Genomic DNA, 14,411 nt, shown 5'->3' with positions numbered 1-14,411 from the left:
TCCTTTTCAGTCTATCCTTTTATTTCTTCATCAGTGAGGCACAGTAAACATTAATCACAAAAACTCCTTACTTCTTCAGCAGTAGATGGATAATGAATCATTTAAATGTTTCCAAACCTTAAAGACACTGCTAAGCTCGAGGATGTGGTCAGCAAGCCTTGTAAATTAAACTATTCTCAGTGTAAGCAAAGACAGAGTGAACGTCCACAGTTGTGTCTTACCTCTGACGACCAAGTCAACAGCTATGGAAATGCTGTCCACCTTCGTCTGCACGGCGCACGTGTACTTCCCCGCGTGCCTCAGCTGGATATTCCGAATCATAATGTCTCCTGCCGAATGCTGCTGTCGTTCAACACATGCACAATCACACACACACACACACGCACACAGAGTTCCATAAGCAACATGGTAAGCCTCCAGCTATTGTAATTCAGGAACAATACCGACTTTCCCAGCCATATGGGAATGAAACCAGAAAGCTCTTTCTCATGTATGTGTATCTTGAATAATAAATCCATGATTCTCATGCAGCCTTTCCCTCTACATTCTAAAAAAGGACACAGAAAAACATCTCTCTGTTGAGCACACATGCCCTTATTTTATCAGAATAATGACAGAAATGTAATCGCTCAAATAGCTCGATTTTGATGGTATAGAGCACTTCAGGTTTTAAGGAGCAGTCTAATGGCTACACTACTTCTTTAAGGGAGGCTTTCATTCCATCTCTAATTGCAATTCTCACGCCTAAATAATCATTTCATTAGAGCAGAGCAGGTTCTCTAATAGTGAGGCAGTAAGAATATAGAGTGGCTGGTAGCCTGATCAATGTAAGTGTGGTTGCATTTCAATTTATTAGGGAGAGAGACTGTAAATAATACAGGAAGCCCCTAAATCAGGGAAGAAACAGGAAAGACACCTCATTGCTGTATTTTTTTCTTCATGCCTGCAGTTTTTAAAGGAGCATTGATTTTTATTTTATTTATTTTTTTAGGGAAAAATAAGCCTGCGTATCACATGCTTAGATGTAAGCTGAAAACCTTTTAAAGTGTACAGCGTCTGACTGAGACTGGTTGCAGGGTGTGTATGTAAATTTCATTTTAAAATAAACCACAGGCAGCAATTTTCTGGCCATAAATAATACACTTGATACAAACATTCCCTCTGCACTGCGGCGGAATTTATTATGACCCTGCTAAAAGAGGAAGGAGTATAATATTGATGTACCAATGAATCTTCAGAGTCACCTCCTGACCTTTATTCAGTGAAATCTCTGAAGGGGTCGGAAAATAAATCAGTGTCTTTTGTGTTGCAGAAGAGCACAGTCGCACTAATAAAATAGGCATTCTTCAACACAGCATAATAAGGTTTGTTTCTCAGTTATTCATTGTATATTTCAGGTCATCCAAAAAAAAAAAAAAAAAAAATAGAGCTGCAACTTACGGGGCAATTAAATTAATCGCCAACTATTTTGATAATTAATCTGTCTGAGTAATTTTTCAGGGAAAAAAAGAGTGGAAATTCTCTGATTCCAGCTTCTTAAATGTGAATATCTTCTGGTTTCTTTGCTCATCTATGACAGTAAACTGAATATGTTTGGGTTGTAGATAAAACAAGACATTTGAGGATGTCATCTTGGGCTTTGGGAAACACTGATCAACATTGATCAAAAACCCCCAAAAAACATTAGGTGTTCTATGAAATGCAACAGTAATGCGTGAAAAATGCTCAATATCCAAAGAGGCAAAACTGTCAGCTCAGAATGTGCAGAATTAGAGAGTAGCATGCAGTGATCTGGTCAGAGCCCTGGATTTCTATAAGTAGTGGATAGTTTTTGACAGACACTGATGAAGAAGAAACCTGTTTAAAAGCTCTATTTTGGTAAACAGTTTGACGTGCATTTAGAGCTTCAGTGTGGCACTTTAAATCTTTGCATGCTGATGTTACTGCTGTGAGCGAGCCTGTGTGCTTTAAAGTCTCTGTAATTGTTATCACAGCCTCTTGGTAGATCTGACAGATGTCTGGTGGTTTGTATTATAAAGATTTTTGGAAATGTGAGGATGAGTGGCTCATACAAATGTATGTCTTAAAGGTGCAATCTGTAGGATTTAATGGCATTACGCAGTGAGGTTGCATAAATCACCAAACAATATGCCCCTCGTCTCATCCATACTGATCCATACAAATAAGAGGGAGATTTCCAGGGGTATCAGCAAATGTAATACCCTCATAGCACCCGCCACAATATAACCCTACAGCACAGGTTAATAGAATAAATACAAGAATGTGAAAGTAAAATAAATTGTAATCTTACATTTAAGGCTGACAATATAATTAATTTAAAAAAAGAAATCAAAAGTCAACATCTAACATCTACATCACTGTAAGCAACAACTGGAGTGAAATTTGGAAGTATCCTTTCTTGGGGTCTGTTTGATTCTTTTTCAATCACAACCTGAGCAGAGCAGAAGTATTGAGCCAGCACATGTCAGGCAGGGTTGTTTGTTTGTGCGTTCTCACCTCCGCCTCTGGTTGGGTTGCCAGGTAACACGACACATATCTCATACGGAAACGGAGAAACACTTACTTTATTTGTATCCCTATAAGAATCGGACTAAAGTACCAGTTGGGTGCGAAATGGGAGAAAAGTTTCAAAACAGGAGACTCCCAGGAAAACCTGGACTGTTGGCATGGTCTCAGTCTCCCTACACTGGCTGCTAAAAACACAAAAACCTTGAAATCCCCTCTATAGAGCCGGTGTTTCTGGGTCGGTTCTGGGCTAATGTGGAAACATGACGGTGCAACTTGGTGGGCACTACAATTCTTAATTTCAGGTGATTTTATACTAATGAAAACACAATGATGAATATTATGTTCTATTTCCCCCAATAGATAAATCCTAAATCCTAAATTTTCATTTGGATTTCAGCAAGTCTTTATTTCTAAATAGTGAAAATGTTCATGTACTGTTTAAGCTATCCTGACATTGTGCCAGCTTGATTTCTGATCCCCTGCTGCATGTGTATCCTCAATTGTTTGTAAATGGGAAACCCGTCTTTGCAGTTCCCACAACATGACAGTCTGTTTAAAAATCAGAGACCTGACAGCCTAACAGGTTTTGTGAAACATCGAGGGATTATGGACTTACGCCTCCCACTTTCTCAAAAAATCCACCATGGCTCCCGAAGTGGATGAGCTGCTCGTTGAAGAACCAGGTGAACTTGAGCTCCAGAGACGGGTCGTGGCTCACTTGACAGGGCAGGACCACACTCTCCCCGACGGTGACGTCCAGCGTGGACGGCAAGGTGGTGATGATGGTCGGCTCTGAAACACACATCCATATAAATTTGATCAAACACAGTGTTCAGCTCCCCTTTCCCAGGCATCATAATTCAGCACAGGACGTGGCTTTGCAAAAAGCCAAGCCCTTCCATCATCCTTATGGATATGTCAGACTCAGTTAATAGAAGGATATATGGGACAGAGCACATAGCAAACTAGGGCGCACAGCTACAATAACTGGTATTAGTTTCGGCCTGAGCCCGTCTCTGTGGGGACTCGCAGACGTGGCTCTCCTGCATCCTGAGTCGCCTCCATGTGTCACTGCCAGCTCAGCCTTCAGCCTGGAAGTCCCCCCTCGATCAGCCCTGAAATTCCCAAACCACACTGCTAGGAAAACAGTAAACAGCAGTGAGCACTTCTTCCAGTCGTCACTACTCTCCTTTCAAGCCTGCAGTGCATTACAATGGCATCACAAGGGAATAAGCCAAGCGTCCCCTATCTGCACTTGTGTGTGAGCAGCGGAGAAGTGCGGGCGGAAGGACATGAGAGAGGCGAGATGAGAGGGAGAGGCTTTGTTCTGCGAGTGTACAACACCTGTCTCCCTCTTGGGGGTGCTGTGATTACTCGGTTGAAATTGCCACTCTGAGCACACAGACTAAATTAACCATGGCAAATGATCCCTGGACAGGCATGGATTCATGTGGAAAGTGCCGGCAGTGCAGTCTTCATCCAGAGTGAATTCGATACTTTCATTGTATTGGCCCCGACACACACACACACACACACACACACACACACACACACACACACACACACACGACACACACGACACACACACACACACAACCACACGCTTCGAATGTGATTTATCTGGTCGTTTTCTGATATCAGGCCAGAATGCTATCAGCTGGTAGGTTTTGTCATAAACACAATGAAAGTGTGTGTGAGAGGCCCACTGCTCTATAGCTGGGGCTAAACGGTGAACGATGGCGGTGTAGTAAAATTGTCGTAATGTAACACACAGGGGGTATTCAAGGGTCTGTCGACTCTGTCTGCCGTGTTTCTAAAGGCTGGCTACACATTGTGGAACAATGCAGGAAGGAAAAAAAAGAAAACTGAAAACTTTAAAGGGTAAGAAAGAAAGTGTCAGCGCTGTTTTGTGGTGGTTTTCATTGCAAGAGAGTTACTCCAAATGATGTGGGGAGAAGCAAATAGGAGCAAACAAAAGGCTCAGGAAGGATCTGCAGGGAAATGCAGTCAAAAATATTCCCTTCCCCATCTCTGCAACACGGGAACATACTACAAAGATTTATTTCCTTTACTATTTCTTCCCCGACATGACCTCCTCTCCTTGTGGTGCATGCTGCCCGGTCTCTTACGGCCTCCAGGGACTCACTGGGACAATGACGGTGGGAATATGCTCCCTTATTACCCTCCTCTGTCATCATATGTGACAGATTACGGACAACCAAGGTTGGTTACACAACCACACAATGGGCTCTTGCGCATAATTTGATTGATTTCTATGTTGTACAATGCCTTGCTACCTACTACCGCTGTAAATGAGAGGATGGTAAGCTGCTCACTTAGTGGGGTCAATCTGAGACAAGGCAGAGAGCACCTTTACGTGCTGAGACCAACAGACTGAGCGGCAACTCAAGAAGTGCAGCAGAGGTCAAAGCACTGTTGACATGTTTCAGTTTGTACATAAGAGGTAGAAAATTCCAGTGTCTCTTCATTGTCACCTGTTGCTACATGTCACAGTGTTTGGCATGAATAAGTGACAATGAATTAATTAAAACACCAGCTACAAATAAATACATTTTCACATCATTTTCATACTTAAGGGTTAAGTATACAAGATATGATTTCTCCAACATGGTAAAATAATTCAGTAGGCCATACATTCCACTTGTCCTGTACTGGACCAATGTTTGATTCAGGAAAATTATTTTAAAAACCTTATCAATAAATTGGCTGTATTTGGTTGATGTGACAGAACTGTATGGTCAATCATTTTGAACCAATTTACTAACAACCTGTCCACAAAAACATTTTAAAAACAACAACATCCTTAAACAGGATTTGACATCATAGGAATCCTTTCAATCACACATTTTTGTCATGTTTCGAAATAGACCAAGTTCTGATTTTGTTGTTGACAAGACTTCAAGTCTGCATGTTTTATATGACAGAATTGATTTCTTGTCAGTGTCTTTCCAAACTGTGATGTCATGAAGGCCTGGTTAGGTTTTTGGCAACTAAAACTAATTTAAGGAAAGAAAAACATAGAAATACACACAATTTTACAATGCAGTACTATACAATATGATAAAATATGATAACGTGCCAAACAAAATGATTTGATACGATGCGATACGATGCATACGCTGCCATACAATACGATATGATGCAATATGATACAAAACAACACAATACAATATGAAACAATACAACACAAAACAATATGATACTCTGTAATATGATATGAACAATGCATACGCTGCCATACAAAATGATATGATACAAAACAATAGGATACGGTGCAATACGATGTGATGCAACAGATGCGATATGGTACAATACAAAGCAATATAATACAATGTGATATAATATGATACGATACAACTATACTGTCAGTTTACCCTGAAATTCATTCTGGATCACATGTTCCTAAATGTACAAAGCGCTTAAAAGGGTCGTGACCATAATCACATAATATCCTCAAGATTCAGATCTTAGTTAGCAGCATGCTGATTTTGAGCGACAAGATTGACTAATGTATGACAAAAATTTAAAATGGAGAGACTTTAAATCGAGTATTGGAAGACAGAAGCTGGCATTCTCCAGGACATGGGAGGGGTCAGAAGAGATACTGATAGCAAGTCTGAGCATGCTCTTGTTGTGGGCTGCTTGACAGGTTGGCCAATAACTGGGAGTTGATTACATAATTTAGTTCTAATTTCACTTTCATAGGCTTTAGGTTCCAAAATATCAGAATATTTTTTTCAAGATGCTTTGCTGTGAGAATTATTTAATTTGGTATAATAAATGGTAAGTCTGTAGTCCAGTCTAAAGACCACTCAAAGCTCTTTACAACAGTTGTCACATTCATACACTGATGGCGAAAGCTGCCAGGCAAGGTGCGAACTGCTCATCAGGACCATTTTGGGGATCAGAATCTTGTTCAATGATACTTCGACCCACTCTACCTCCTGAGCTAAAGCCGTCCCCAGACACAGATAGTGACAGTGTTCAATTAGTTCACTTTCAAACTAGTGATTCCAGTGAAATACTTGCCTAACCCGAGGAGACAGCTGAACAATGAAAAGTACATAATTTAACCCTAGCAGAAACTACCATCATGACTGCAAGAGTACACATAAACATGATCTTAAACGTTTAAACACAGCCGTGGTGAGAGTCTCCATGATTGCTGCATTCAAGCCAAGTGGCATTTAAATGTAAAACATAAAAATAAGAAGTAAAAAAAACAAAAAACAATGTAAGGTCTGTGAGAGCTTTTTAAGCTGAAGACCCCCAACTCTGCTTAATGATTAAAAGAATGAGAAACCGATGAATATTTTATAATTTAAGCAACATCACAGCAGTTGGAGTACTAACCTTAAACAGCAACAACAATCACAGCACTACATGGCATTGTAAGGCAAAGGAGCTGAAGGAGGTGTGGGAGCCAAACAGATGACTTACTGACACTGGTTCACAGTGGGAACACTCACAGAAGCTGTGTAACAATAACATATGGTTGGGCAGAAAACAGAGCGAGCTAACGGTTACCAAATGACTCCCTGCTCCTCTCCGAGGCGTACTGACATGCCTCACATGGCCAGTTTCACCAGTCTTCCCACAAAGAGGGGCCATCATGAATAATGCTCCCTCCCATGGAGAATCCCTCCCAGCTTTGATGGTCTGAAGCTGTAATGTGTAAGCCTATATTCTCCCTGTGTGTGTGTGTGTATATATATATATATATATATACACACACACACACACACACCTTAGTTTTTGCACAAGGTGAGTGATGTGAGCTTGAATAATGCAAAAAGGAGGTTGTTGAAGGGTCGCGGGTCACGTGATGTGGGGATTTGAAAACAAATTTAGCAGAACAAAACCTCAGCCTCACCCTCAAAATGGGATTCACGAAGATGATCCTGAGACATGCAGGTTCAGGAAAAACACAAACATGTAAAGAAAAAGGTTTTTCACTGGCTGGCCTTTACTATAAAGGCTGCGCAAGATGTGATGATGCATGTCGGGCTAAGGTACACACCATATATTTGAAAATGGAAATCACGCGAATCCTTTCAGAACTCAGTCTCTCGGGTCATTTTGGAATAAAACTGTTGTGACCGTTATAAAAGGAGATCATTCCAACCTCATTTTTTCCTCTCCTTGCTTTTCAAATTAACAAACCAAGACGAACACTTTCATCAGCACAGCACAGACTCCTCCTGCACGCTTTTCTGAATGAAACTCATTTTCCAAAGCAGAAAACAAAGGTCTCTCAAGGACGAATTTCAATTGCAGGGAAACCTTTTGTACATCTTTCAACAGATACATACAAGATTCTCTGAATACTGTATTTGTAGGCTGTGCAGTATCACATCTGTAGCAACCTGCTGGTGATCACTGACAGATGGCTGCTCATTATTTTTCTATATGGCTGTCAGGAGTAACACGTCGCATTTATTTCACATAGCTGCTGCCAGTCGACACAGACAGAGGACCTCCCAGAGTTCAGCATAAATCTGGGATGATTACAGGTCTATTATTTCTATTCAGCTGGACATAGGGGCAGTATGAAAAGTGGTCGGGTGACTTATCGTCTACCTAAGATCTCCAAAACTAAAAAATGACAAAAGCTATGACCACTGAGCTGGGCTAAGTCTGACAATTTATTTAACAATCCAACATTCGCACTCACTGTGAAGTGACTGGCCAGGTGTGTGAAGGTGAGAGAGAAAACTAGAGGCTCTGTGAGGCTCTCTAAATGCAAAAGCATGCAAACAACATACTGCCTTTAAGCTGGTATGATGTTTACCATCCTCACCTTCTTGCTTTAGCTTGTTAACATGCTTACAATTTGCTTATTAGGCACTAAAAACAAAGCACAGCAGAGGTTGATTGGAATGGTAGTGGCTTTGCTGGCATTTAGTCATAAACTAAAATATCGAGTAAAATTAAAATTTGGACCTCATGATGGTGCTAGAGGAGAAGTTCACGGTTAACCTCAGCGATAGAAATTCATTCTAAGGGGAACGTAAATGTCCATACTTAATTTAATGGCTATCCATTGTTGTTGATGCATTTCATTAAAAGCCACGTATGTGAACCACATCGTGGCGCTAGGGGAGAGTCACAAAAGTCAGTCAGATTCATCCACTCATGGTTGGAGCCTAATTCATTCCTATGAAAGCTGCTCACCGACCAGTGAAGCCAATAAAGTTTGACATCCGGATATTAAATTCCCAAAATATTCTGCATTGCTTCCACATTCTGCAGCACACTAGAAGAGGCTGAGCCAGCCGACTGTTGGTTCAGTCGGATACAATTGGTCAATCTTGCGGCTCTATTTCCTAATGTTCTGAATGGATCAATTTCTGATGTGAAATTAGTCTTTTCACAAAAAAATAAAGTGGCCTACCTCGCAATTTTAAAGAAAGTGAGAAAGAAAAAATAAATCAGGGATCCGTCCCTTTATCTGGATCCGCACCTAAAGTAATGGTGTCTATTCTGCGCCGAGACCAATCCTCCATCCATGTTGCGTAGAGATCTGTTCAGTAGTTTTTGTATAATCCTGCTGACAAACCAACCAACTAATCAACAACTGGACAGCAAAACATAACCTCCTTGGCAGAAGGTAGTTATCCGCTGTTTTATAGCCGCTTCATTCACAATATAAGCATGTTATGGAAAAAATTCCCTAATGGGCCTCTGGACATTACAGGATGTAATTACACAGTTTGGCCACTATAAAACATTGGCCTCAAAGACTGGTGCTCTTCATGGAGTCCCACATTCACTGCGTACCAGAACTTGTGCCCAAAAATGACCATGCCATGCATTGAGCTGTTCTGTTAGCATGGCTAAAGTGTCAAGTATCTTAAATGCAAGTGGAAATACAGATAACATGACACAATACAGCACAGGTCTCATTCCCAGGACATCAATAACCAACGTTTTTCCCTGCCCCTTCTGCGTCTTAAACAGCATGATCTTCACCCAGGAGACCAAATATCAAAGGTCTTTTCCTAAACCTTTTTAATTTTTGAGCCTGAACCTCATCAAACTGCAACTGTTTCCCAACATTAACCATGTGTTAGAAGGCTTACTGGTGCTTTGTGCATCCCACACAGATGCTAAAAGGTACCTTGTGGGTGTAAGACGCCGAGGGGCGTGACAAAGCAGCACTGGTATTTGTCAACCTGGGAAAACCTGAGAATGTGTGGTACAATAACCACTTACTTCATTTTTACTTACAAACACCTCCAAAGCAAGTTGTTGCAGTGAGGTGTCACAAGATAAATTGCCTGCAGGTTTTGCAGAGGCAGACAGAAGTGAACACAGTGTGATCTCAGAAGTTTTGACTTCACTGACCATCTGTAATGATCGGAGGCAACCCTAATTGCAACGGCTCATCTCCAGTGTAATCAAAATTCAGGGAGCACATCTATAATCAAGTGCAATTAATCTGCTAATATCCCCCCAGTGTTGGAATAATGGGGACATTAACAGGGCTCATCTGTTGTGACTGCTCCTCTGTGGCTGTTTGCTAGGTGGCTTATTCACAGCGGGAGACACCAAATGCTTTTTGACAGGTATTTTTCTGCATTCATATCACCAAAGTCAATTTGAATAAACTACTGTCATCTCCCATAAGGGCTGCTCCTGCAACACAAATTTCCCCCTGCTAAACAGGTCTCCAATCCTCAATGAAATAGTGCATGTAAATTACCCCATCCCATTTTCTAAACAATATCGATTGTGACAGAAAGGCACGAGATCATATACAGGAACATTTGTACATCAGCTGCAGAAAACAGATTTAACATATGATGATGGAAGGGAAGCGAGTGAGAGAGGGTGTCAAATAAAACCCATATTCCCTTTCAGAAGAATAATAAGTGGATGAAGGCGCCGTCTATTTATGCTGAGAAGACATACGCGGGTGTGTTGCCTTGCAGCTTGATTGGAAAATCACATATAGGCCATTAACCTGAACCTACAGCGCGAGCAGCAGGTCCCCCCGCACACACTGATCGGCTGGGGGATTCTGTACCATTTTCATTTCACAGTGTGAGATAAATGGGTAGAAAAGGAGAGCGTAGAGTGTGACTGGCAGAGTGAAGCGATGCTGTGCTTTTCATTATGCCTTGAAGTCGAGCTCTGTGCTTAAAATTTCACAGCAATTAACATGATCATGTGCCAAAATACAAATACACTGACATTTTACACTGGTAATTTCTTCACTTCAATTGTGCAAAGGTTACCGATTACTTTAGAATAGGCAGAGTCGTCAATGGGAGGCAGAGTGAGGCATCAGCATAAATCAGCAGCAAGGTGCACTCTAAGCTCTCCCGCATCCTTGACTGCTGCTGACTTTCAGGCATTCATAATATATGAAATCTGTCTTTTATAATTCAACAGAAAAAGGAAACATGCCTTGATAGTGATTTACAGAAGCGAGAGCTGGTCTACAGTTTTTAAAAATTCCATTATGATATTATGTGATGTGCCTTCTGGTAAAAAGGGAATTACTGTAGATACAGTCCAGGACATTCCTCTTGCTATTATATACACATTGTACTGTATTATTGGCATTAATCAATGGTTTGTTAAGTATTCAATTCAGGCTTCTATAGAAACTGACTGGGAAATCCATCCAACTGATTTTTTAGCAGACTGCTGTGCTGTTGACACTGCATTGCGAAGGATTTTACAGATTGCTAACTTGTAGAAGAAAGACAATTAAATGGATTTAAGCTTTGAGCAAAAATCATAAACCACAGAGGAAGAAGGAGAAGCTCAGGCTCCAAGACAGAAAAATGATTTAACTTGAGAGAGGGTTGGAAAACATACAGCGCTTCTAAACATACATTCTGGGGAATTGGAAGGATTTTGGCACCACTTCATTACTTTATTAACAGGTGAAAGGTCACTTAAACGCCAACACAGGCAGTGTGCGCTGCTTGTTTACATGAGGTTACGCTGAACAGTTTTGTCTCTGGTGAATAAATAAATGTTCTGAGTGAATTTTCCGAGCACAACATTGCACACGCAGTTTGATTTAACATCTCTGAAAATGCTGCTCGTCGCGAAACTGATGAAATGCAATGGCAACTACCTGATTTGTCTAAAAGATTAGATGTGACTTTATATTGCAATATACATGTAAATCTATACCAAACCGCCTGAAATATGAGGCATGAACTTTTCTCCCTAAGGCCAATATAGGCTACTGAAGATCAATAATTCTATAAATCTACACAAGCCAAGGTACAAGAAACAACAATGTCACAAATGGATTGAGCAGCCTCTGTGAGAAGGGGGTCGCGGAGAGGGTATAGTTCACTGAATATGTCAGCAAATTCCCCAGAAACTAGAGGAGGTGAGAACACTCTCCCCTGTGGACAGAAAAACAGCAGTGTGCACAGATTAAAGCCACACGATGCACATCAATTTAAACCCAGCTCGCGTTCATTTTAAAAGAAGGCAAGGCGCATTTCATGCACAAAGGCAATCCGCAGTGATTTACATAATATATTAAAACCTAAAAAATAGAAAGTAAAAGAAAATAAAAAACATGAAAATGCAAATTAAAAGAACAGAAAGCTTTTTAAAGGCAATCAAAATGTTAAGAACAGAAATATAAATAAGGGATAGGAGGGTAGGATTGTTGGTGATGAGGTGCAGTCAAAGGCAGCTCAAAACACACAAAGTTTTTAATCAGATTTAAAGTTGGTCAAAATTGGTGCAAGTCTATTATCCTCTGAAAGGTTTGCTGCAGCTCCGGTGCACAGTAACTTAATGCAGCTCCTCCATATTTTGTTTGCACTCTGGGAACAGTTAACAGCCCTCTACCTGATGACCTGAGAGGCCGAGAGAGTTCGTACGAGACAGTCGGAGGAGTATTTTGGTCCTAGGAAATTGAGCGATTTATAGACAAGCAGCACCTTAAACCCCTTCACTAAAACACTGAAAAATACAATGCAGGGACCTGATAACTGGTTTGTTGTGTTCAGTTTTCCTTGTCTTCTGAATGAGCCCAGAGAGAAAACCATTATAGTAATCTAACAAGCTGAAAATCAAAGAGTAGTAGGTTCAGCCTTGACATGAATCCTCTGATTCTTGCTTGTTATTGTTTTTTAAGATTGTAGAATGCAGACTTTGAAATTGATCTGACATGCCTGACTCTGTAATTAAATACGGACTTGGTTTTGTTTTAACAAACTTACAGCCTTCCTTTTTAGTGCCAAACACAGTTATCTCATTTTTGTCTGAATAAAGCTGGAAAAAGGCTCATCCAGTGATTTATTTTCTCCATTCCTCTGCAGAGGGACTCTTTGCAACTGTAGCTGCTTGGTGACGGAGCAATGTAAATTTGGATGTTGTCAGTATAAATATAATATATAATATAATAGTTGATATCATTTTTTCATATATTATGGCCTAATGGAAGCATGTAAATGTTAAATAGAAGAGGTCCAAGGATTGAGTCCTGGGGAATGCCACACATCATGTTGGGCAGCTCTGATGCATTACTGAGACAAAATATTTCTGAAGAGATGACTCAAACCGCATTAGCACCAAGAACTGAGAGCCCAACACAACTTTTCCAGTACAGTATTAGTGAAAGGTAAACTACATCAAAAGCTGCACTTATATCTATCTAATAAGACTAGAAATTAAATCTCCCAGAAATCAGTTTTTAATGAATATCATAGAGAACCTTAATGAGAGCTGTCTCAGTACTGAGGTGGGGCTGAAATCAAAGCAATCATTTGGAGGTTATTAACAAAGTTTGACATTGGTCTGTACTGTAGTTGGTAACAACAGATGTATCTAGATTACTTGTTTTCAGGAGAGGCTTGATGACTGCAGTTTACAAGACTTCAGTAAAATAATCTGATGACAGAGAGCTAATGACTGCTGAATGCATTTTTAAAGAAGCTTGTTGGTAGAACATCAAGACAGAAGGTGTGTGGCTTGAGACGCTGCACAACTTTCAACCATAGTCCTTTAGTTTGATTGTAGTGTTGGTTTTGGCATGGCACTGAATGTTTGATGGCTGGTCTAATGCCTTTGAGTTTTTACGGTCAGCCTATCTACAATACCTCATTATTCGTATTGTTGCTGATGATGTTTGAGAAAAATAATTTCCTCGACCTTTTCATTTCTGAATTGTAAATGTTTTTCTTGAAATATGTCAAAGTGAATCTAAATTTTTATTTGTCACCGTCTGTACTCCCATTCCATTTTCTCGGCCATTATTTGATTCTCAATTTCATAATCAAAATGCTGTAAAAGACAGACCACAAAGGACAAAGAGAGCGTAGGCAATCCAGAGACAGCTTTCATGAAAAGGGCACCAGTACTCTAAACAGTGGACCTCTTTTAAGGAGTAATAATAATATACAAGAAGAAAATGCTTTAATGTTTGAAAAACACATTATTTTTCTCATACTCTCTATTGCTGCAGCCCATTTATTCACCATCTGTCTGAATGCTCTGTTTTAGTGTCTGTCCCCTCATAAAAAAGCCCAGTCTACATTGTTTGGTCAGCTCTTGCAGGCCTCAACAGGCACCGCCCACCACATTTCTACACCAGGAGGTGCTGGGGGCATAGCTACGGGTGGTGAATGTATAGTTGTGACATCACAACCTTACAGAAGTCCTGACTGCTCGTTTGAAGGCACAGTTTCTGAATACGGGCTGTTTGTAGCATTTTATAATCAAACTGACAAGGAATCTCACTTAATATGGGACCTTTAACACCCTGACTGATAAACAGAACAAGTGCGTGTCCTGAACTGTGGGTGGGCCCATCCAAAAGCTGAGTCAATCCGAATGTGTCCAAAATGGGAAAAGAAGTTCTTCCACCATGTTGTGAT

At 40.5% G+C, this 14,411-nt stretch overlaps 1 protein-coding gene across 2 annotated transcripts in view; it reads right to left on the bottom strand.

Moving 5' to 3' along the window:
* cntn4 (contactin 4) overlaps positions 1-14,411 on the bottom strand; it is a 174,399-nt gene that overhangs the window by 10,361 nt on the left and 149,627 nt on the right. The window contains exons 13-14 of one of the 2 annotated variants that reach the window (XM_084349045.1): positions 3,146-3,321; positions 222-342 (exon numbers count right to left, since the gene is read on the bottom strand). In XM_084349045.1, coding sequence (XP_084205171.1) covers positions 222-342; positions 3,146-3,321 — 297 coding nt within the window. The remainder of the gene's footprint in view (positions 1-221; positions 343-3,145; positions 3,322-14,411) is intronic. The other variant, XM_084349046.1, reaches the window with a different exon arrangement.

This window comes from Pagrus pagrus (assembly GCF_965226575.1).
Source record: "Pagrus pagrus genome assembly, chromosome: 3".
Taxonomy (NCBI): Eukaryota; Metazoa; Chordata; class Actinopteri; order Spariformes; family Sparidae; genus Pagrus; species Pagrus pagrus.
The sequence above is the reverse complement of the archived record's forward strand: the minus strand, read 5'-3'. Positions and strand labels throughout refer to the sequence as shown.